The sequence below is a fragment of the Megalopta genalis genome, unplaced genomic scaffold (assembly GCF_051020955.1).
Source record: "Megalopta genalis isolate 19385.01 unplaced genomic scaffold, iyMegGena1_principal scaffold0054, whole genome shotgun sequence".
Taxonomy (NCBI): domain Eukaryota; kingdom Metazoa; phylum Arthropoda; class Insecta; order Hymenoptera; family Halictidae; genus Megalopta; species Megalopta genalis.
This window is the reverse complement of record NW_027476123.1, coordinates 50,996-75,988: the sequence shown is the minus strand read 5'-3', so window position 1 is coordinate 75,988 and position 24,993 is coordinate 50,996. Positions and strand designations below refer to the sequence as shown.

The 24,993-nt window shown below is 49.0% G+C and overlaps 1 protein-coding gene across 1 annotated transcript; it reads right to left on the bottom strand.

Annotated features, from left to right (window-relative positions):
• Positions 1-21,245: 21,245 nt before the first annotated feature.
• LOC143261511 (uncharacterized) lies at positions 21,246-23,430 on the bottom strand. Its single transcript, XM_076527928.1, has 5 exons — positions 23,331-23,430; positions 22,863-23,240; positions 22,367-22,792; positions 21,378-22,065; positions 21,246-21,270 (listed from the first exon to the last, which is right to left on the bottom strand). Exons 1-5 carry the CDS (start codon positions 23,428-23,430, stop codon positions 21,246-21,248), a joined length of 1,617 nt encoding a protein of 538 aa, XP_076384043.1.
• Positions 23,431-24,993: the final 1,563 nt, after the last annotated feature.

The window sequence follows — 24,993 nt, the reverse complement described above, 5'->3', positions numbered from 1 at the left end:
CAGAATTAAAAGCGGCCGACAAACTACCGACAATAAACGACGGAACAATAGGACGCGGACGAATTTCATATCTGGGTCAGAAACGACTAATTCTGCTCCCTCTCAAACCAACTCTTAACCACGCGACAACCAGCGACGATCTAATAGAATGTCTACGTTCATTACTCGACATAACGACAGAACTCCAACTCGACACATTCAGCATTTCCAAGACAGATCTTGACCACGTTCAGTGGAGCGCGATACAAAGGACCATTCTAGAATTATTCAGTCAAACGCAAACTCAAATCTTCATTTGTTCAGACGAAATTATAACACCAGACAACGCTTCGCGACAGGACTTAATAATATAAAATCACAGGTCGGCTTTTGCCGGACACAAAGGAGTCACCAAAACATATCGCCGAATTAGGGAAAAATATTTTTGGCCTACCTTGAAACGCGAAGTCGAAGAATACGTAAGGAATTGTCTGGAATGCCAAACTAAGAAACTAACACGCGTAAAAACTAGACAGCCAATGACGCTGACAGACACACCTGGACAGGCTTTCGATGAAGTGTCCCTAGACATCGTCGGTCCTCTTCCTACCTCCGGTCATACATATATCCTTACGGGACAGGACCTCTTAACAAAATATTCCATCACCGTCCCACTAAAAAACGCCACAGCAATCGATACAGCCAATGCTCTTATAGAACATCCTATTTGCCGTTTCGGGGCCCCTAAGGCCATTCTCACCGACCAAGGCTCTAACTTCATGAGTAAGCTAATGAAAGCAATTGCCAAAAGATTTAAAATATCACAATTTTACACGACTGCGTTCCGACCGCAGGAGTAACGGCTCCTTGGAGAGATCGCATCACGTGTTAACCGAGTATCTAAAGCAATTCATCAGCAAAAATAATTGGGATGGGTGGCTCGCCTGCGCCATGCTCAGCTATAACACGAGCGTTCACGAGGGCACGTTATTTACACCCCACGAGCTGGTTTTCGGTAAATTAGCCAGGCTCCCCTCGGCCGATTCGCGTTTCACGACTTCCGACGAATCATATTCCGACTATCTGCAGAACCTCCAGGAAAAGTTATCGGGTACAATTAATCAGGCGCGCCAAAATCTCGACGGAGCGAAGGCGCGTTCTAAGAAGTATTACAACCGTAAGATAAACGCGCAGACATTCGCCACCGGGGATCGAGTATACATTCTCAAGGAGCCCCGGAAAGGGAAATTCGACTCCGAATACCACGGTCCATACGAGGTGGTCGGGGTGTTATCAGAAACCAACGTTCAACTTAAGATAAAGGGTAGGATAAAAACCGTCCATATCAACAAATTAAAACACGCACCACCGTCAGCTCATATCGCGCTCACATCCGCAATCCCCTCCACAATCGACCCTCCCCGCCAAAGAGATTTATATCCGTAGCCGAGGCTAGAGATCAGTCAAGCTCAGACAACCTCAGAGAAATGTACGCTGCGCAAGCTTTCGCGTTAGTCGCGGTTATACGTGTTGCGTCCGCCATTATCGGCTACGATTGCGGGGGCAGCTCTGCCAATGTAACCACATTTTCCACCGTCGACCCACCAACCTGTGCTATGGAGAGCGTCAACCCGTCCAACGAGGAGGCACATATCCAGCTTCTGCAGCTAGCGGACTTTGACGCAGCGCCCGTCGTTCAGTGCCGGATCGAGATTGATCGAACAGTGTTTTACTGCGGTATGAGTTCACACGTATCAATAGTTCAGAACGGTCGCCAACAATATTTGCAATATATATCCCGCGATGCGTGCGAAGTTCTTCTCACCACCGGAATTATGTCAATTCCACCTACGATTCAAATTTCCGGCCTTCAACCAAATTCCAGCTCAACCCGCAGCCTGACCCTCGCTGGCACCGTGGGCCCTGATGGTTCGTGCCAGGGTTCCACGTATAGCGACCCTTTCGGCACCTGGTCTCAGGTGGTAGTGCAAGCAATAGCTAAGATCACACTGAAAACCTTTAGTGCACCTGTCAAAATTAACACTCAGGAAATCCTCCTTCCATCTGGCCAAAGGTGTCCTTTAAACAAAGAGTTTTGTTTAGATACAGAGGACGGCCACACGTACTGGCGAAGCCTTCCCTCGGATCAGTGCGGAGTAAATCAATACGATGTACTTTACGAAGGAAAAGCCACCCGAACCTTTAACCCAGGTTCCTCCCCCGTCATGTACACCGTTGCCACGCAAGACATAGCATTTGCACTCACTAGCACGGCCAAAACAAATATTTGCGGGTATACACTTATCCGTACGGAACACCCGAAATTGTTCATTTTGGATACAAATAAGGAAGGAAAATTCAAATCAAAATCTCCCACTCCCACCAACAACTTAGACATTTTTACCTACGTTAACGCAAAGTTCGTGTACGTAGAGAAACACCTAAAGTCACAGATAGTATCACTCTATCGAAATATCGTTACACAACGCTGCAGGCTCGACCAACAGGTTCTTCGGAACGCACTAACGCTCGCGCGAGTTGCGCCAGCGGAGGTGGCTTACGCGATCACGCAAGAGGCCGGCTATATCGCCACCCAGGCCGGAGAAGCCATTCACATCGTGAAGTGCATCCCAGTTTCTGTCAGCCTCCGCAAGACGGAGGATTGCTTTAACGACCTCCCCGTAACATACAATAATCAATCTTACTTCTTATCTCCACGCACGCACGTCTTAATTAAAACCAGTACCCAAAGGGACTGTAGTGAACTCATCCCTGCACTCTTCAAGCTGCAAGGGTCATGGTACCAAATAAACCCACGACCCACAGAAGTCCGCAGCATTCCACCACTAAAACCCATTACACAAATCACATGGAAGTACGTGAGCCCTTCAAACCTCGCGAACGGGGGAATATATTCCCAGGAGGATTTAAATCAGCTAAGAGAACACATCATGTTCCCAATAGAAAGGTCCTCAATTATCGATTCCTTGACTCAAGGAGCCTCAGGCCGCTCATTCATTCGCGATACAGTCCAAATTAGTAAGCTCTTAGACGAGCAAACGCTCGAGAAAATCGCACTTTCCACCAGTAAACGCTTGTGGAGCGGTTTCCTGCAATTCGGATCAATATCCGCGGGCATTCTCGGAGTATACATCCTGTTTCGCACAATAAAATTAACGATCAATATGGTACTGAATGGCGTCGAGCTGTACGCCGCGTTCGGTTGGAGCTTCCGCCTGATAGCCGCGGCTTGGAACTCAGCCACACGCCTCTACCTCCACCTCCAGAAGGACGTCAACACCGGCAGGGACAGCCAGGAGTGCATCGAACAAGGAACACCACTGAAGCAACAAGAAAAGCCCAAGCCCTCCCAAATTACCTTTAACCGAGAGCCAGCCCCGGCCGATATTGGCAGAAATTACGAACCCTCAGACGACGATTACGACACCGTCTTAAATACCCGAATAACGCCGTCGGTCCCCAATCGCGGACATACCCCGAGATTCTTATAACTGTACTCAATTTTTTTCCCTACAGGAAAATTATTTTTACTTAAAAACACCTCCCTCCCGCGGAAGGGAGGTGTTACGTCGGTCGACTCCCGACGTATTGCGTAGGCTAAGTACTATAATCGCGTAGAATAAGGAAACAGTATATCTATAACCCATTCACACACTTAAATCCATACACACTTGCTTAACTCAACTACACTATACATGTTACCAACAGCCGCACTATCGCCGATATGTTACCGACAGCCGCACTATCGCCGATATGTTACCGACAGCCGCATTATCGCCGATATGTTACCGACAGCCGCATTATCGCCGATATGTTACCGACAGCCGCATCATTACCAACAGTCACACAATTACCGACAGCTGCAACGTTACCGACGTTACCGACAGCTGCAACGTTACCAACACACTATGTCACACCATTACCATGTTCACCGATCTACCGCGTGCGCTGCGGAGCACACTGCGCCCCACTCCAGCGTACACCCACTCCTCGCAGCATCCACAGTCGCCGAAGGAGCCTCAGAGCGCTCCTCGACTCTTCACTCGCGTTCCAGCACTTGACTTTACCAGACGTACTTTACTAACTCGGCTCGTCTCTCTCCTTACCAGTTCATTGTTACTATTTCGCCGAGTTCCGTTTCAATTCCAATTCCATTAAGTCAAGCGAGTCACATTCTAGATCTATATAAGTAATATTAAACCCGCGTTAGTTTAATTAGTTATTGTACTTAGGAAGTTTAAAGAATATATACGTATTTGAATTATCAGTATTCTCGAGTCAAATCTTTATTAAACCTAAAGTCAGTGAATAAAGCAACGAGCAGCCGGTTCCTGACGACCCAAACAGCAGAACAGCCAGTTCCTGCCAATCTAGCCGAATCGAGTAGCCCAGTTCCTGCCAATCAACGCCGTGCAGTCGTAGCGGCAACCACTGTACCGAACATTCGTACCAACTAAGCCAATTCTCTCCGAACGGTGAGTCCTTTCATATATTGCACGCTTATTCAAAATGTACGCGAGTTCCCGATCAGACGCGGACGCAGGCAACGCGTGGATCAAATTTGACAAAGAGTCTAGTCCTTTTATCGCGGGTCGACATATCGTGCTCTTCCTCGCGTGGGACGTGACAAAATGGTCCGACGTTTGGTCATTGGGGGTGTTCGGATAAATAATTGTTGCGTGCGGTGTAACTACTAACTTCATTAGACAAATCGCGCAGAGTCACTTCGGGCAGCGTATCGTCGTAGTAAGAGTAACGGCGTTGCGTGTACCACAAGCTTACAAGTTTTTTTCCGTCCGAGATATATCAGGGCGAGCGTCTAACTACCGCTCTTTTTATACTAGTATGTTTGCCCCAGGCAAGGTTATGTCAAGACACCTCTAGACCCGCGAATAGGTTTTCCCAATCAGCGTTGTCCATTTCCTTCTCACCGCCTTGTCCCTTACGCCCTGAACGCGTCTTGTTTTGGGACCGCGTGGTGATCGGAGTGGGTGCGTTTTTTGTGATATAACGGCCGGGGTTTTCCTCAGGGCTGTTGCGCTCGGATGTCCGGCGTTCGGGTCCGTTTTGCGTGCCCTTCGGAATTTCCGGTTATTTATGACGGTCTCGTTGACTATCGAGAATTAGGTAAAAACCTCTACTGACTAGCCTTTTCGAAGGAGAGTTATAAATACGCTAGTCGTTTGCACGAGAAATAAATCTTTTTTATGTGCGCCGACTGGTCGCTACAATTATAATTAAGATAGTTTGTTATATCTAAGTCTAAAATATACGTCAACATAGAGTTTAAAGTTTAATGAGTTAAATCGATATCATAAAAGGTTGATAAGATAATACTATAAATTAACCCATGCGATATGATGTATTGAGACTGTAAAACCAAAAAATATTTATATAACTATCCCTATAAATATAGTTTATGTAATCAATTTCGAATTCTAAAAATTTTACTAAAAAAAAATGTTCCATTTTTAAAAAATACACTCATAGGTCAATTAAAAATTGTATTATAAGGAGGAATGTTGATTAAAATATGGCACTAAACGTGTCTTTATTACGAAGATGGACTCTGCATATAATACTCAATATACAAGCTCCTATACCTCTTTGGATTTTTTAAAAATTGCTTGATAAAATAAATTACACACGAATTACACTCTATTTATAAAATCAACATAGTATCTTAATGGAATTTTTATTTTTTAAAAAAGATGATATTGTATTGAGTTATTTAACTTGAAAATAAAAACAATTTTATTTTAAAATACAGCGGTATAAAATTGAGGCTCTGAATGATGGCCAAATTGAGGAAAGCAAAAAAATAAAGAATTCTTATAAAGTTTCTGATTAGAAAGATTATAAACTGTCACAAGACGCATACAATTGAAAGTAAGATCCTGTACAAGAATGTTGAAAAAGCCAATTATAATAAATCTGCATCTATTTAAAGATCTTTAAGCCTTTAATCAGAGTACTAAATTTGTAAATCATTTTTATCTATACTGAAAAAAACGTATCTTAACTTGTCTGTTTTTATGTTTTATCATGGCATTAAACTGTTAAACAATCTGTTTTGAAATATATCGACTAAAGTATTCAAAATTTTAACAATAAATTTTTTTTACATGAAAAAATATACATGTAAGACGATGCTTTTTTCCGAATTGTAGATATAATTCTAATTCCCCCGGGTTGAGAGGGCGGCGGCCTCGCTCGGCCGCCTGTTGCCCAATCTCGGGGGACCGGATAACATGGTGCGTCGCCTATACCTAGGCGTGGTGCGGTCCATGGCCTTGTACGGCGCCCCGATCTGGGCGCCGTCCGCGAGGGCAAGCCGGCGCATCACTTTGTTGTTGCGCCGGCTTCAGAGACAAATGGCCCTTCGTCTCATACGAGGTTACCGCACCACGTCTACCGTGGCGGCGCTTGCTCTGGCGGGAGAAATTCCCTTCGAGCTGCAGGCGGCGATGCGCGCCTATGTTTATAGGCGCATATGCGTCGCTGGCCGGGCTCGGGGGGACCCGCCGGAGCAGGAGGCGGTCCAGTGCTTCGAGCTCCAGGCTCGGGGACTTGCGCTCGCCAGATGGCATGCGGAGCTTTGTTCCCATGCCGGCGAGCGCGTCCCTGAGGCTCTCCTGCCGCACTTCACCTCGTGGCGGGAGAGGCGGTTTGGCAGGCTCACCTACCGTGCGACGCAGGTGTTCACCGGGCATGGCTGCTTCGGTGTGTACCTGTGTCGCATCGGTCGGGAAGCGACGACGGTGTGCCACCACTGTGGCGCGGAGGAGGACTCGGCGCAGCATACACTGGAGGTATGCCCCGCCTTTTCAGTGCTGCGCCGCGTCCTAAGACGGGAAGTTGGTCGCGACCTCGCTCTCTCCAGCTTAGTTGGGGCCATGCTGGAGAGCCCAAGAAAATGGGCGGCAGCCATCGCCTTCTGCGAAGAGGTGATGCTGCAGAAGGAGGCTGCCGAGCGGGGTCGCCGTGAGCGGGGGGTGCGGCGTGTGCGCCCACGCCTAGAGCCCCCCTCCCCGAGCAGATGAGAATAGGCGGGCGGCGGGTGTACCAGATTACTGGTTTAATTGCCCGCCGCCCGCCAACCCCCCCCCCAACTGAAGCTGTCCTCCCCATAGTGGGAGTGACGAGGCGGTGTGGGGTGCGGTCCCCCGCACCGCCGAAGCAAGATGATTCATGGGGGGAGTATAAATCTCCCCCCCGGGACGCGGCCGGCCATCGCCATTCCATCCTGGTGGCCGGCCAGGCGAGGGGGAGCCGCGGTTGTGTTCTGTAAGAGTTCCCGTGGCTCCCCCGCTACTCGCCAGCGCCCTAGGCCGCCGTGGGGGTTTTAGCGGGTCAAAACCCGCACTACCCCCGCCCCGCCCCTCGGGCGGGACGGGGGTGTCTGACCAGCAGATTTCCCCCACGTTAAACAAAAAAAAAAAAAATAGATATAATTCTAATCCAAATAATTTTTTAAAAATTGCTTCTATATTATATCACACTATAAATATTAAAAAATGAAGCACTTAATTTATTTTTCTTGGATTGTTTTTGCTTTAAGATTACTTCTATGAACTTTTGTTTCCTTTAATTAAAAGAGAATGTAAATGACGAGTTGGATATTGATTTTAACGATATAAAACATATTCATGTTAGATGCTACTCATTTTTTTATGTTTTAAATAATTCATACAATATTAAATGCTATTTTGTTTAAAATTGTAAATAAAAGTCTTTAAAAGCGCAGTATAATTAATTATACAGTGGTTTTAAAGCTTATAAATCATATATAATCATGGTTTATTTATATTTCATATATAAATCCTCATTAAACTACTCAACTGCTAAATATTGTTTAAATAAAGAGTACTTCATTAATAATAAATAATTATTTATTATTATTGATTATAATTGCACTTGAGTACAAGAGTTAAGGTAGTATTGAGACAAAAAGATGATATTTTTCCTCCCTTTTTACTACTAAAATAATCTCTTAAAATTCTTTGTAACAAATAAATCAAATTTTTTTCTTTTATATAAATTAATATAGTATATTCATAAAACAGCACATTCTCTGATATTTAATTTTTTTAAATTTATGCCAAATATTTTGTAATAAAATTTTATAAACAAAAACAATCAAAATATTTCAAAACTATCAATACATTCATTATTTTCTACTTATTTCATCAAAATTCATGATCAAATCATCTATCAAGTAATATATTTCTTATAAACAATTCTCTGCGACGATTATAAATCCTTCTTTTCTTAACATCATTTCTACCCATCCCCTAAAAATGTCAAATCAAAAAATAGACTACAGATACAAATTGATAGTGATAGGAGAAAGTAACGTAGGAAAAACATTTCTTTTACGCAGATATAAACTAGACGAGTTTCACACAGATGTAATGAATACAATTGGTGTGGATACTGTAGTACGTAATTTAGTGGGTACGCGTTTGGTACGAGGAGTGTTAGGCTTAGGAGACCGTAGTTTTCAGACATTGTATTGAAAGAGAAACGTTGGTGAAAGCCGGGTCAGATGAAAAAAACCCTTGGCGACGGAGAGCCGGCGGATGCGATTGTCACGTTTTTGGAAAAGGCAGACAGTGTGTCAAAGGAGTGTGTTGGGAGTGGACAGAATGTGTTCGAGAGTCGTCGAGTGAGGAGCGTTGCGAGTTGTAGAATTAAGTGAAATAGTTGTAATCCTAGTTGTAGATACAGTACGCGATATTTCCTGTTTTCATCACGTTTAGTTCTTTCCTAATCAATACATATTCTATATTGTTTAAATATTGAACAATTTCTACAATACTATGTCCAAGAAGCTGGTTATTGATTCTAAGGTTATTATGCTAAATATGTGGGACACAGCTGGATAAGAAAGGTTCAGATCTATAACAAAAAATTATTATAGTAACATTGATGGTGTTTTGTTAGCTTTTTATCTTACTGATGAGCGCACATTTACTTTTATCGATAAATGATAAAACAGCTTACAAGAAGAATCTCCTAATACACCTCTCTTTCTTGTGGGAAACAAATCTGATCAAATACCAAATATTGAAAAACACATCAAATGGGAACGGAATTTCATGCCACTAGTGCAAAAGAAAATGTGGGTGTTAGTGCTATTTTTTAGGATATGGCTGTAAAGTTAACTAAGACTACTCGTAAAGAGCCAGTTGAAAACGTTTCTAGTAGAGTTAGGATTAAGTCACGTAGAAAATGGTGCTGTTAATAAATTTTATTATTTCAATGAATTTTTAAATTAAATAAAAAAATTGTATCGCATTTTAATATCCAATTTGTGAAGTGGTTTACTGCTTGCATGTTAAATAAAATATTTTTAAATTTAGATCAGATTGTTTACAAGTGAAAAAAAAATTACCTGCATCTATTTATAATAATTGTCACATTATATAATTTGTTATAATTTGTCATAATTGAATGTTTTTTATTTTTGTTCTAGTAAACAAGCTTTTTATTACATCTAATATTTAATACGTTGTTATATAATAATTGTTAAACAATTAAATAAATACGCAAAATGCCACAATTCAATTCAAATTGCGCTATAAACGTGCGTGTTATAATGTAATTTTTATTTCTTTAATATAATAAAAAAATTTTTACATTTTTTTTAGAAGATGCAAATATATATTTTACAAACAAAGATATAAATTATGTATTATTACACAACTTAATAATGTCAATACATGTATTCCATAATAAAACTTTTTACAAGATCTAACTTTCATACAATATGTTAAATTTATAATATGTTTTTAATATATCATTTACAGCCACTTGAGAGACACTTTATAATTTGCTTTTAATTCCATAATTGATAAATAGAGTATGATTAATATTTTACATATTTTTCTTATTTATTATAAATGTAGAAATATTTAAAGTAAATTAGCTTCATTTTTTTATCAACAAAATGAATATGTAATAAAAAAATTGCCATAGTGGAGAATTATGAATAAGTAAAAATGATGAAAATTTATTATAGATTGTCATTTAACACGATTAAATCATATTTACCTTTATTTCATTGCTATATTTAATTCTAAAATAATTATTTGATATTTGAAGCCTAAATATTTCATTCAAAAAAATTCAATATAAAAATTTTAAACAAAGAAAGCTTTTAATATAAAGATACAAAAAACTGTTATCTGCCTAAATAAAAGCAAATTCTGTTTTAAAAAGTTTTTAAGTTTTTAAACTCCAAAAGTGATCTTATAATTTGACGCTATCCTGTGCAAACACATTTTGGTACATACTCAAAAATATCTTTTTCATTATACTTAAACTAAAATAAATGAAAAAGGAGTAATGCCGTTATAATATTATATACCTTGGAATTTTACAACAAGAAAAAAGATACACACTTATATGTTGCTTTACCTAAAAATCCTTTATTTCAGTAATATACGACCGTAATTTCATAACTTTCGCAATCTATATAGCCGTTTTTTTATAATACGTTCTAAAAATTAAAACAAATTGTCTATCACATATGAGGGTGCCCTCATGAACGCTTGTGTTATAAGAGAACATCGCATATGGGAGCCACTCGTCCCAGTCGCCTCTGGATATGTACTGTTTTAAGTATTCTGTTAATACGTGGCGAGATCTTTCTATAGAGCCGTTGCTTTGGGGTCGGAATGCCGTTGTTTTAAACTGGGTAATTTTGAATCTTTTTGCTACGTTTTTCATTAGCGAGCTTAGGAAGTTCGTCCTCTGGTCTGTCAAGACTCCTTTGGGAGCCCCGAATCGGCAGATGAAGTTCTTAATAAAGGCGTCCGCGATCTCGATTGCGTTCGTGTTGTGTAGTGGAGGGGCGAGGGAATATTTAGTTAGAAGATCTTGTATTATTAGAATGTATGTATAATTTTGTGAAGAGGTTGGAAGGGGGCCTACAATGTCCATGGATATTTTCTCGAAAGCTTTACCGTGTGTGTCCGTAATTGTCATCGGTTGTCGCGTTTTTATTCTTACTAATTTTTTTTTCTCTGACAGGTTTCACAATTATTCACAAATTCTGTTACGTCTTTCTTAAGTGTGTTCCAATAGTATTTTTCCCGAATTCGTCTGTATGCCTTTATGTCCGGCAAAGGCAGAGAGAGATGATTTTCCATTATAATGGGGAGTCGCTCGTTTTCTGTCTAAGTTTGTTTTTGATAGGCTAACGGAATCTAATTGTAGCTCGGTTGTTACATCGAGTATTGAAGCGAAAAGTTCGAGTAAGTCTTCGTGCGTCGCTGTGTGGTGTTGTGACGTCTTTATTGGAAATAAGAGTAGTTTTTTGTTGCCAATTTTTACTACTTTAGTTCGGCATAATGTTAAATCTAATGATTTCGGGACTTTCCCTGCTTTAAGTAAATCGACGGCGCCCGGGTCTAACGGGTGGCCGCTAGTTGTTACAAATATAGCCAAGTTGTCACTTCTCATTATTAGTCTGTCTCTTGAATTTGTTATGGTCTTTCCCCTCGGGGAAGCTGGGGTGTTGTAGCTCTCAAATATGTTTTCGTCTTCGTCCACATCTGTTTCCGTGTCCGTGTCGGGGCTTGAGGTCTGTTTTTTGTTTGAAGGGGAAGATATAAGTGTGTTTTCTGTTGGGGGGGGGGGAAGTTTCTCGCGATGTGGAGGGTTGTGGAGATGTGGAACGAGAACGCGGTTGAGTAGACTCGGATGTAGTAGGGGAGTTTACTATCGTGGATCTTGATTCCAGAATCGGGGAGCGGTTTGGTGTAGGTTTTCTAACGTCGTGGAATAAATTTGAGGAATCGGTAGATAATGGGAGTGCTGTCGCGGGGTTTCTGGACAACGCGTCCGCGTTGAGATTCGTTTTGCCTGCTTTATAAGTGATTGTGTAGTCGAACTCTGCTAGTTTCAATCTCCATCTGAATAGTCGCGACGTCGGGTCTTTCACAGAGTTCATCCAGACCAGCGGACGATGGTCTGTGATTAGATTAAACTTTCTACCGTAAATGTAAGGCCTGAAGTATTGTGTGCAATATATGATTGTGAGGCATTCCTTTTCTATGGTGGAGTAATGCAGCTCCGCATCATGCAATAATCGGGACGCGTACGCTATTGGGCGGTCCTTTCCTATTTCTCCCTGACTTAATACACCGCCTATTGCGAATCCAGACGCGTCCGTGGTAATTTTGAAATCTTTTTCAAAATCAGGATATTGGAGGAGTGGCTCAGTGGTCAGTATCTCGCGGAGGGTGTTGAATGCCTTTTCCTGCTGTGGTTTCCACACGAATTTGGTGTCTTTCTTTAAAAGTATTGTCAAGGGTTTTGAAATTTGTGAGAATTTTGGTATAAATCGTCTATAATAACCTGATAACCGTAGAAACTCTCTTAGATTCTTCAACGTCTTCGGTCGCGGAAATTGCTGTACGGCTTCGATTTCCTTGGGGCACGGTTTCACGCCATTTTCGCCGATTATGTGGCCCAAGTATGCTACTTCTGTATGTAGGAATGAGCATTTCGATGGTTGAAGTTTTAAATTAGCTTGTCTAAGCTTCCCGGCCAGTTTATTAAATTTTGCGGCGTGTTCCGAAAGGCTCCGCGCGTAGATTACAATATCATCGAGGTACACAAATAGTTCGGTGTCCTGAAGGCCTGTCAAGATATTGTCCATGAGCCTCGCGGAACGTCGCGGGCGCGTTTATAAGGCCGAAGGGCATTCTTTTGTATTCATAATGGCCGTATGGAGTTGAGAAAGCCGATTTTTCCGCGACGTCGGGGTGCATCTCGATTTGATGAAACCCGCTCGCGAGGTCGAAGACACTGAAGTACTTAGCACTTTTTTTTTTTTTTTTTTATCGTGGGGGAAATCTGCTGGCCAGACACCACCGCCCCACCCGGGGGGGCGGGACGGGGGTAGTGCGAGGTTTGACCCGCTAAAACCCCCACGGCGGCCTAGGGCGCTGGCGATTACTGGGGGAGCCACGGGAACTCTTAGCGAACACAACCGCGGCTCCCCCTCGCCTGGCCGGCCACCAGAATGGAATGGCGGTGGCCGGCCGCGTCCCGGGGGGAGATTTATCCTCCCCCATGAATAATCTTGGTTCGGCGGTGCGGGGGGCCGCTCCCCGCACCGCCTCGTCACGACGGCCGCTTTTCAATGAGGGTGCCCAGGGCCCCCGCCCTGGGCACGGCGGCCGTCGGGGACGACGATGTTCGTCGCCCCACTCCCGGTATAGGGAGGACATCTTCGGTTGGCGGGCGGCGGGCAATTAAACCAGCATAATCTGGTACTCCCGCCGCCCGCCTATTCTCAGCTGCTCGGGGAGGGAGGGGGGCTCTAGGCGTGGGCGCACACGCCGCACCCCCCGCTCACTGCGACCCCGCTCGGCAGCCTCCTTCTGCAACATTACCTGTTCGCAGAAGGCGATGGCTGCCGCCCATTTTCTCGGGCTCTCCAGCATGGCCCCAATTAAGCTGGAGAGAGCGAGGTCGCGACCAACTTCCCTTCTTAGGACTCGGCGCAGCACTGAAAAGGCGGGGCATACCTCCAGTGTATGCTGCGCCGAGTCCTCCTCCACGCCACAGTGGTGGCACACCGTCGTCGCTTCCTGACCGATGCGACACAGGTAGACACCGAAGCAGCCATGCCCGGTGAATACCTGCGTCGCACGGTAGGAGAGCCTGCCAAACCGCCTCTCCCGCCATTAGGTGAAGTGCAGCAGGAGAGCCCCAGGGACGCGCTCGCCGGCATGGGAACAAACTCCCGCATGCCATCTGGCGAGCGCAAGTCCCCGGGCCTGGAGCTCGAAGCACTGGACCGCCTCCTGCTCCGGCGGGTCCCCCCGAGCCCGGCCAGCGATGCATATGCGCCTATAAATATAGGCGCGCATCGCCGCCTGCAGCTCGAAGGGAATTTCTCCCGCCAGAGCAAGCGCCGCCACAGTAGACGTGGTGCGGTAGCCTCTTATGAGGCGAAGGGCCATCTGCCTCTGAAGCCGGCGCAACAACAGTGTGTTGCGCCGGTTTGCCCTCACGGACGGCGCCCAAATCGGGGCGCCGTATAAGGTCATGGACCGCACCACGCCCAGGTATAGGCGGCGCACCATATCGCCCGGCCCCCCGAGATTGGGCAACAGGCGGTCTAGCGCAGCCGCCGCCCTCTCAACTCGGGGGACGAGGCGGCCGAAATGCGCTCCGAACCTCCAGTGGCTGTCGAGGATCAGTCCGAGATACTTGATCTCAGACTTCACCCCGACGCAGGCTTCTCCAACCAGGATCCATGATCCGGACGGTGGCCGCGACCGAGGCCGTCCAAACCAGACGGCCTCGGCCTTCTCCGGGGCCATCTTCAGCCCCAGATCGTGGATTCTCTCGACGACGGCTGCCACCGCAACCTCCGCTCGTCGGACGGTCCTCTCGAAGGTGTCCCCGACGGTGACTACCAACGTGTCGTCTGCATAGCAGACAAGGGTGGCACCGTCGGGCAGGGAGGCCTTCTCCAGGACCGCGTTATACCCCAGGTCCGCGTTATACCCCAGGTCCCACAGGAGTGGTCCTAGCACGGACCCCTGTGGGATCCCGCAGTCCACCTCCCTCCGAATCATCCCGTACCGGCCCGGGTATTCTACCCACCTGTCCCGCAGGTAGGCCCCGATCAACCACCTCAGATAGGGAGGCACCTGATGCTCAAACAGGGCCTCCCTAATGGCGGACCAGGACAGGGTGTTGAAGGCATTGACGATGTCAATGGACACCGCCAAGCACACCCCGCCCCGTGCCACGGCATTGTCCGAGAGGGACTTAAGACGATCGATTGCGTCGATCGTCGATCGTCCCTCCCGGAAACCGAACTGGCAGTCCGCCAGATCGGGGCCATCGCGGGACAGGTGCCTGGCGAGGCGGGCGGCAATGATCTTCTCAAAGATCTTGCCCACCTCGTCCAGGAGACAAATGGGCCGGTACGCGGAGGGAGAATCCGCAGGCCTCCCATCCTTCCTTAAGAGGACCATCCGACTTCTCCTCCAGAGGTCCGGGAACACCCCGGACTTCAGGAGCCCGGAGTAGAGGCTTCTTAGCCTCGCGCCCAGGACGCTCGTGGCAAGCAACCAGACCCGGCCGGGGATACCGTCCGGCCCCGGGGCAGTATTCTTGCCCCGGAGCCATTTGACTACCCCGGCCATTTCCTCCGCCGCGACCTCCAGATCCGGGGACCACTCATGTCCCTCTAGCTGAGGGACGGGCCGGGACGCCTCCCCGCTGACGGGGAATAGCGCGTACACGACCCGTCCGAGCATCCCCGGATCCAGGCTCTCCGTCACAGGGGGCGCCCAGGGACGTAATCGTCCCACCGCCATTTTGTATGGGCGCCCCCATGGGTCTCGGTTTAAGGTACCGAGAAGGTCGCGCCAGGCCTGGCTCTTCGCCTGCCTGATGGCCAGCTGCAGGGCGACCACCTTCTCCCTGTATTGCCCATACAGCTGGATAGCCAGCTCCACGTCGGAAAGTCGTCGTCGACGGGCGCGAGCGTACTGGCGTCGAGCGCGGACGCACTCTGTGCGCAAATCCGCTATCGCGCGCGACCACCAGTACACCGCCTTCCTCGGGAAGACCCTGGTCCGGGGCATGGCGACGTCGCAAATCGACGTCATTGCGCCCCGGAACCAATGGGCCTCCCTTGTCCCGTCGACTGGCCCGGCCGGTGTTGCCGGCCAGGCCACGACGTGGGCTGCCGCCATCAGAGCGTCCTGTTCGAGGCGCTTCAGCGCCCACCGCGGCTGAGGCGATGCCTCATCAGCGGGGCAACGTCGGGGCGTCGATGGGGCGGCTGAGACGCCGAGAACAATGTACCTGTGGTCGGACAGCGTCTCGACCTCCTCCGCCACCCTCCACCCCGTAATACGGCGCGCGGCTGGGGGCGTTGCCCATGAAAGGTCAAAGATGGACCCCCCATTGTGCCGCACGCACGTACGGACCGAGCCCGTGTTTAAAAGACGGAGCTCGAGTCCCGCCTCCCGGCCCCTCGGGTCTGTCCTGGGAGAACCCCAAGCTGTAGACTTGGCGTTGAAATCCCCCAGGACCAGCACCGGACGTGGCTGGCAGCGGGAGACGCATCTCCCCACCACGTCCAGATACTGCTCGAATTCCTCGAGGGACCATCCCATATTATAACGGCGGAGCCGCTCAGGTCCCCCATCCAATGTGGATGGTCGGGAATCCTGTACGGCTCCGCCGCTACGGCCAACCCGGCACCCCGCTTGGCCATGAATTGCACAAGAAGGTCCTGTGCCCTGGCCGAGCGGTTCAGGTTGGCCTGTATTATAGGGCCCTTGGGCCCCATTATAGGCAGGCCTCAACATCCATCGCCGCCGCGGGAGCGGTGGCGTCTGGGGTATCTTTGGCCCCATCCGCCCCGCGGGCGCGACGATGGCACCTTTTGGTGCCTCCTTCGGTTTGTTGGTCACGGTGGCCGCCGCCTTAGCCACCGTGGTCTTTCTTCCCCTGCTCCCTCTGCCGCGTCTCGCGCTGGCAGGGCACGCCCGGCTACCGAGGCGGTGACCGGCTGGTTTGCCTACGCCCGCACAAAGCGGGCAATTTGGCTTTGCCATACAGCCGGTCACTTTGTGGTCCCGACTGCCGCACCCAAAGCAGCAGCCGGAACGATCCTCGGCCGCAGTGCACCGCTGCCTAGTGTGGCCCAGGCCAAGGCAGCGATAGCACTGCAAGGGCCGGGCGCTGAGAGCCTCCACCGTCGCCTGAGTCCAGCCCATCGTGATTTTGCCCGCGACCGCAACTTTGCGTGCGGCCGCAGCAGGGCACTGGACCCAGAGGGCGCCCAAACCAGAGGGGGAAGCCCGGATTTCGCCGGTCCTCACATCCCCCTGGTCGCACCCTCCCAACGGGCGACAGCTGTGGCAACCTCCGCCGGCGTGGTCGTGTCGACCAGGCCGCGCACCCTAAGGTCGGCCTTCTTTATTGGGCGCGCGACCTTCACGCCGGTTCCCGCTAGCGCGTCCGCCATCTTTGCGACAAGGACAGTGGCCTTGGCAGCCCCATCTGCTCCGGGGACCTCCAAAATAATCCCCCCCGTCACCGCCCTCCTGGGCTTCAATGAGGCGATGCCAATTTCTGCCAGGTCTATTTTTGACCTGGCAGTGGTCATCGCCTCGGCATAACTCATCGCCCCACCGGCCGGTACCGTTATTGTAACGGCAGCCGTGCGGGGCGGACGCGGCGGCAGAGGAGCCCTCCTGGGGGCAGTTAGTGTCGTCGTTGTGAGTCTTAAGATGGGCTATGCCTGTGTCCTATGTGGACTATACTAGCCGCTCTCTCGACTCGTGCCGATGGTCTGGCTCTACCCTCGTTCGTTATCGTGACAGGGGAAGACAACGTGCTACTCCCGCTGCCACCTCGAGTCCAACCCAATCCAGGCACTCTTGACGGAGTAGTGTTAAAGTCAATTTATCTCCGCAAGAGGGGCTTCAGCCTGGCCCGAGGGGGCGAACCCCGAGGGGTCCGCCCAGCATGCCGTTCGAATGGCGGAGTGGACAGGTCCACGTCTGCCCGTCACTCAAGTCGGACACGGGACGACTCCAAAGCTAGCGCCGCCTGATAGGAAGCGCAAGCTGGGTGCCGCGACTTGTGTGCACTAGCCCACCCTCCGTCCTTGCAATTAGAGCAGACCGGAGGTTCACTCTTCTTGCTACAGAGCGTGTTGGTATGCCCCTTTTGGGAGCAGTGACCGCACACGTCCTCCTTGAATTTACAACGCTTCGAGGTATGCCCGAAGCGTTGGCAACGGTAGCACCGAAGCACCTGGACGAAATCCCGTACACGACAGGAGTTCCATCCAAGGTAAACTCGGCTACCCCTCTGCTTCAGCCGCTGAAGATTCTGCGGACTGACGGCAACGACCCAGTTGGCTGTCTCCGGGGTCTTGCCAGCCATGCGGCTGACCCGAATTCCCGAAGGCACATCCTTCTGGTTCGCATCGCAGAGATTTTGCCTCCAAATACTGGAGGCAATTTCGTCCTTACCCATCCGACGCGGGACGTCGTAAACTAAAACCTCGGGGTCCCGCTTGGTAGGTAAGGAGACGGACAGACCCGCGCTCCGGAGCTTCTTATTGCCAACGAAGGCTTGCAGGTCCTCCTTTCGGTCGGTCTCGACGACGATGCCACCGGAGTGGATGCGTCGGACCGACTTTACTCGGATCGCCTCCTTCGCTGGTTTAATGAGGGACAGAACAGTAACCTTCGTAACTTCGCTGCTCTGTCCTTTTTCCTTCGGCGGGAAGATTTTTACCACATGCTGCGATTGTGGCCGTCTCCCCGCTTCCGGAGAAGCTCCTTTGCAGTCGACTTTGTTCACATGGGCGTAAGTCGGCTGCGCGGCGTTGCAGGCCGTCTTCGGGAGAGTTCCCTTGGACGGCCCAGGTCGCATCGCACTCATTACTGCAGGACGCGCTTTTAGGTCCGCCCTGACCGCGGCGAGTTGCCCTTCGACGAAGCTATTCCGTTGAATAAGCTCCTGAACCAACTCGTTGAGTGCCTCAACCTCGGCGAGTATCTTTGACCCGGACTCCTTATTGACTTTCGACTCAGGTCGAAAGCAAAAGGTCCGTATTTCGGACACTCGCCTAAAGGCTTCGTCTCTTACGAGATCGAGAGGCCGTACCTTCTGCCCGGAGAACGTCCCCTTCGGTCTCCTGGCCCGGTTTACTGCAGTCTTGCCGGTGGGTGCACCCGGCTTGGCTCGCTTCGACTTTTTGGTGACGGTTTGCCAACCGTCACCAGTAGGGTCCTCGACACGCTCGGGTGCCGACTGCACCTTCACGAGTGACGTGTCTCCGACTCGTTCGATTACTTCCACGTTACCGGTGTCCGGCGTACCTTCTACCGTGGGCTCGGTTTTCACCGAGACCGCTCGCGTGGGAGTCACACATCTTTGCAAGATCACACGAGGATTGGCGATATTAATCACCTTCCCGGATCTTGTCTTTCTCACAGACGCGGGGGGACTGACAGCTGCATTTGCAGTTCCCGCGTCTGCGGCGACGGCTTCACTCCGAGTAGGAGCTGGACCCGTCGTCTTTGGACGCTTAGTTTTTGTTTGTTCATTTTTATTTAGACCCATAATGTGTCTTGGTGTTTCATCCAGTGCGCTCCCCGGCCACCACCGACCCGCACAATTTGGAACCCGCCAAAGGCTGAGTTAGGGCTACGCACCGAACATAGTCTGCTGGCTGGGTCGGTTTCCTTACCCAGCCCGCGTCCTCGCCCAGCAGAACCCACTTGCCCGAAGCGTGTGGTCGTTCCAAGCCGATTGACTGGACCAGGGCTGCTTTTCTCGTCCAGCCGCCCATCTAGCCGAAGCAGAGGCCAAAGGTACGTGTTGGGGACGTCTCACCCGCAGGAGAGGGCCCCCTCAGATCCCAGGATCCTCTTTTCCGACGACAAGGGTCGCCACGCACGGCAAACACGTGGAGACAGCAGTCGGAGAGGCTGCCTCTTCCTCTCCACCACACTTCGTTCAGTTCGCTGCGTTTTTAAGAACACGAGCTATCCAGCGGAACCTTTTTCGTGTAGGCTCAAGTGTGGCTAGGGCACGTTTGCCCCTTGCGGCCTGGGTTGCCCAGGGGATTGATTACATCCCATGTATTCCTGAGCCCAGCGGACTGTAGTCTAGTGGCGTGTTCCGCCCATGAAAAACGGTCTGAAAAACCGTTTAACGTAAACTGGGGAACTGATGCCACGAGTGACAACAGTTCCCCAGTCGGAAGTCATACAGCATATACAGTGCTGTACAAAGAACACGCCACAGCCCGTATGCTAAATCAGGGCCTCGCCATTATGCGAAGTACTACATGTACGACGCACTGACGGTCTAAAATGCTTTCATCGCCGATACACCCATCGACTCGGCCGATCAACCCTCCTACGCGAGGGCTAGTTCGGGGGTTATCTCCCGCCCTGGGTGGCCACAGACCGCCACCGCCCCCTCCTGGGGGCAGCCGGTGCCACCCGTTTGGCCGCCCTCCCGTTCGGATGCGGCCTTGGCAGCTGCCGCAGATTTACGCAACCGCAGGGGCGCAACCGCAGGGGCGGCCCGCGGCCGAGCGGGCTGACTCTGGGCCGCCTTAGCGGCCACAGCCCCCCTTACCGCCACCCTTTTCCCCCCTTCCTGTTTGTCGGCAGAGGGGGGGCAGATGGCATGGGTGCCACCGACTGCGGGCCCCGCACCCGCGGAACCAGCTCCCTCCTGAATGATGCCGGTTTGGCATCAATCAGGGAGCCGATCTGCGCCAGCAAGTCTGCTGGCGCAGCCGCGGGCGGGGGGAAGGACCTTCCTCGTCCAGGGCATTTGGGCCCTCGGACATCGGCAACCGGCAGCTGCCCCGTGTCCCCCCGGGGGACAGCGGCGGAGGCATCCCGGCAACAGCCGGCCCCGCCTCCACCGCTTGACGGAGTCGGGCAACCTCAGCCCGCAACTCCGCCATCTGGTCCTTCAATTGGGCGTTTTCCGCCTCCAACAGCCGGGTAGCGTTGGGAGCTGACGTAATTGCCAGCTCCGCAACACCCACCCGGCTGGTCAAGGCCGCCGTCCGCAGGGACCTGACCGTACTGGCCTTTAGACCCATTGCAGAGATGGAGATCCTGGCCACGTCGCCCAGGCACTCCATCACTGCCGCCGCTACGTCCCCCGTCGGGCGGCCGCGGAAATCCGCAGCGACTTCCACCTCATCGGGAAGCAGACAGAGAGGTCCGACTCCTCCCCCGTATCGCAATCGCCAAGGCCCTCCGCAGGCCTCTTTGTGCCGCGTGTGGCAGAATGCCCCCGCGACACCGGCTCCACATATCTCTCGAGGCGCACGTTAGCCTCGCACGCGCCCCCCCTCACGCTCGTTACCCCCTCCCCAGTTTTGTTTGTAAATGAATCCATAGCTGATCCCACGAGTGTGGTCGGAAAGGAGGTCACCCCGGGTAGAGCCGCCATACCCGGGGAAGGCTAATACGCCCGGGGGGTCGCCAGGTACCCCGGGGTTGTCCGCTAACGATTGGTGCACCCACCAACCATAGCTGGCGCTTACTCCAGCTACGCCCTCTTCACCGCGCAACACTGCTTGGGGCTAGGGATTTTTTAGAGAGGTTGTCATCCTCGCTGCCCGGCCGGCTAAGGGAAGACCCCCGTTCCTGTAAAACATGACCACAGGTTTACGGTATGTGTCCAACTTTAGTAAGCCCCTCACCTCATGCCACTCCAGCTAGGTAGAACCTGCCAGGGAATAAATTCCCCGCTGTCACAGCCTTGAGGATCATTAGGGCACGAAGCCTCCCCACCACGACAAGGTAGCGGACACGGGGGGGAATTGCACTTCATACCTGCCGTCTTGGTTTATAGTTACTGTTTCAAGGAAGTCTTCTCTTAACTTCTGCATCTGTGTCTCCCTCGAGGCACTTTCTAAAGGGTCCGTTATTCCCAAAACATCTAGGGACCATAAATCAGCTACTTTCTCGCTATTGACAAACATTCCCGTCGTAACTATGACTGGATCTTCTCGTTTATCCGGGCTTGTTATAGCGCCCATCACCGCCCAACCCAAGCACGTCTCGACGGCGACTAATCCGCACGTTAATTTGTGCCGTCTACCTGTAAGTATTTTTCCGGCTACGTCTGCTCCGATAAGAATAGCCACCGCGCATTCAACCTCATCGATGTCTGTGAGTGTAATACCTAATGCCTTCAACTCTTGCATCCACGGTCCACTCTCTACCGTAGGAATTTTTTGGCATATAATCTCTTCATCCAGTGCCGAGAGAGTGCACAGACAACGATCTTCCAAATCACGCAGTTGTATCTTATACTTTTTATGCTGCACGATACCTGACTGCTTTCCACCAAAAAGCATATGTTTCATGGCTTGCTCCCCTATCGACTCGTATCCCACACGATTAGCAGCTTCCTTGGTGATGTACGAGTGCTGCGATCCATCATCCACTACCACTCGAACGACACTCCTGTTCTCACCGTTGCACAAATAAAGACGCAATGTTTTCAGGTACACTTCGGCTTTATTGGCATTTTCCAAATTGTTAATCTCGACTTTAACCGGCGTATCTGAACTTTTTTTCACTCTCTTCTTCTCTCTTCATTTCACGGCACATTATTAGCACATGCCGTCGCGAACGCCACGCACATTTCACATGTGAACGACATTTTTTAGCGTCATGTCCTATATTTAAACAGTTAAAACATGCGCGCTTTTCTTTTACTCGTTGTTGCCGTTCACTAAGAGTCATCCTTTTTGCCTTATAGCAATTCATGCTGAGATGTTCACTCTCACCACAAAATAGACACGGTTTTAGCTCACCTTTCGTCGTCAGTACATCAGTCGCACTCGGTACATCTCTCCGTTGTCGCCTTCTGCCTGGATCCTCGCGACGTTTCTCCACTTTCGACTCTGGCTGGGGCTTCAAGCTAAAACCCTTGGAAGCCATGGTGACCCGTTCCTCGCTTTCGACTTCCTTGGCCAAAAACTGTAGTAGCTCATCCAACCGATTTCTCGACGGATCCGCCTTCTCACTGGATCCTTGCGATGTTTCAGCACGCCTGGCACTTCGTTGCCAAACGCGCAATAACTCCTCTGGTAATGAGGATTCCACAAGAGGGAACAGCATTGCCGCGCACTTATCGGTAGTGAGACCGAGCGTGTCGAGAGCACTTAGATGTGACTCGATAGTGTCATATAAGACCGCCAAACTTACACTCTTGCTCGGTGTCATCGCATTTTGAAGAACTAATTACAACAGCTCGCGCACATACACCTCTATTTGTAAATCAACACTACCGTACCGGTTTTTTAAAACTTTGAATCACTTTATCATAGTTCTGTGCTGTTGCCGGAAAACTTCTAATTACATGATCTGCGCGTGAATTAGGTACTATCGCCTGGCTTAAATATTGGAATTTATCCTCTTTGTCGATAGTGTCATTTTCGTGTATCTTTTTAAAGAGGCTCCAAAACCGCAACCAATCGCGCACATTCCCACTGAACTTTGGTATTTCTGTCTTCGGCAGGTGGCACGTATTTTTATTCTCCTTTTCACCACTCAAAACGCTCCCGTTTGATGCATCTGCTCGGGCTGATATAAACTGCTCCACGTCCCACTTGGCTCTTAGGAAATTCTTCTGATACTCTTCTGCGTCACCCATCTCTTGCTCGATGGTATGATCTTGTATGTCCGCTGTATCATACAAGAGGTCTATGTAGTGATCAGTGGTTGCTTCCAACATCTTCATCTAGTTTTCCAAAAACTGGAATGCAACCCCGATACTCCGCGCATCTTGTGGTGTTGTCTGAGCTTCGTCGAAAGCCTTCAGTGCTTTCGTAAATGCTGCACGCTCCGTAGTTCTCTTCTTCTTGATCCTATCCATTTTTGATGTTCGCAAAAATGAGCCACTCAGTTATACACGACACTGAAGAAATCCACAGTCCTGTCACGGTCGCCAAATGTTATTTTAGGATAATGACTGGGATGATAAAGTGTATAACTGAAATGACCTAAACTGAATTTATTGACGAACAAGTATATCTTACTTACTAAACAACGATAGACACTGTATAAAAGATAGAATTCGGTACGTGAGCGGCTCCGATGTACTCTCCACCGGATCTAAAACGAGACTCTTAGGCAGGTAGGCTCAACAACATCTTTGAGGGCCGTGTCATTTAACATAACCAGAAAAATCATTCTTTTGAGGCTCGTCATAATTCGATTTGTGTTGATAACGATTTTTCTGATTTGATATATTTGTCGAATTTCGTTTCGTTACTAATGCCACAGCCACATCCTCGTCGTTATCCTGTTCTTGAATTCTGACTTCCTCAGTCATCAATCGCGCCGTCAAGTTTTCAAGGGTTTTCTTTTTATCTTCCACTGAGTCCCACGCACTATGAAAGTGATTAAATCTCATATGTAATATTGACAATATGCGTGTCAATACCATGGAATCAGGAACTGCACCCCCGAGGTTCTTCATCTTCGTCGTTAGCTGTTCAATTTTAGCTAAATTGTGATTTACATTTTCACCCGAGTCCCATTTCAAATCGAAAAATTGTTTTTGCACTATAGAAAGATTTTCGTCAAACTTCATATATCATAAACTGTATTGAGTTTCCTCCACATTTCTTGAGCAGTTGTAGAACTCAGGAGTAAATTAAGAGGTTTCTTCTCTGCTGAAGTAACTATCAACTTACGAGCTACTTTATCAGCCTTTAAAAACCTTTGTAATTTTGCTTCATAATCCGGCGAATTCTCAATCGGACGCTGTAGCCTTCCTTCGCACACATCAAGTGTATCATCGTCATCCTCGAGCAATGTACGGATAACGAAGCGCCATTGCAACCAATTATCACTGTCACGAAGCTTTTCTACTTTTAAACTCATTGACTCCATTTCTTTTTAAATTATGCACAATTCACTTCCTTTTAATCGAGTTATTTATACTGATACTTTGTAATAATCTGGGGCCATAACCTGTTGAGGGGGTTATTTGAAATAAAAGAGTGTAGAATGAGACACACGTAAATAACTATATTTAAGAAAGAAGTGAAGGAAACACTGTGTGTAGAAGCGCACAGTATGAGAGTACTGAAGAACCTGAGAGGCCTGGGCGACAACGCATGTTTTTATACATGTGTACTCTCCTCAAGTATATGGAAACCCCGCACTTTAGGATGTGGAGGCTTTCCAAGACTCAAGAAATTTTTCTTTTTTACTTCTTGCTTCAACAATAATATCTACGGACGAACTTTCCTGGATTAATATGTATGGCCCTGAAAAGAGCCGATTTTTTAATGCGACACGTTCAAAGTTCGCACCGTTAACAACACGCACCGCGTTGACACATTTCGTAATGTTCTCCTGAACCCTTTGCAGCATCCTTGGAGTAAACAAGTTGATCGCACCGTACAAGAATAATTAAGAAAATTCTCTC

Bases quoted from the DNA above. Each gene is read 5' to 3' on its own strand.
- LOC143261511 (XM_076527928.1), bottom strand. From the start codon at position 23,430: ATGGATAGGATCAAGAAGAAGAGAACTACGGAGCGTGCAGCATTTACG. The intron at 23,241-23,330 runs GTATCGGGGTTG...TGTATGATACAG, and splicing joins AACACCACAAGATGCGCGGA to CGGACATACAAGATCATACC. The intron at 22,066-22,366 runs GTGAGCTAAAAC...ATGCCAATAAAG, and splicing joins TGATGTACTGACGACGAAAG to CCGAAGTGTACCTGAAAACA.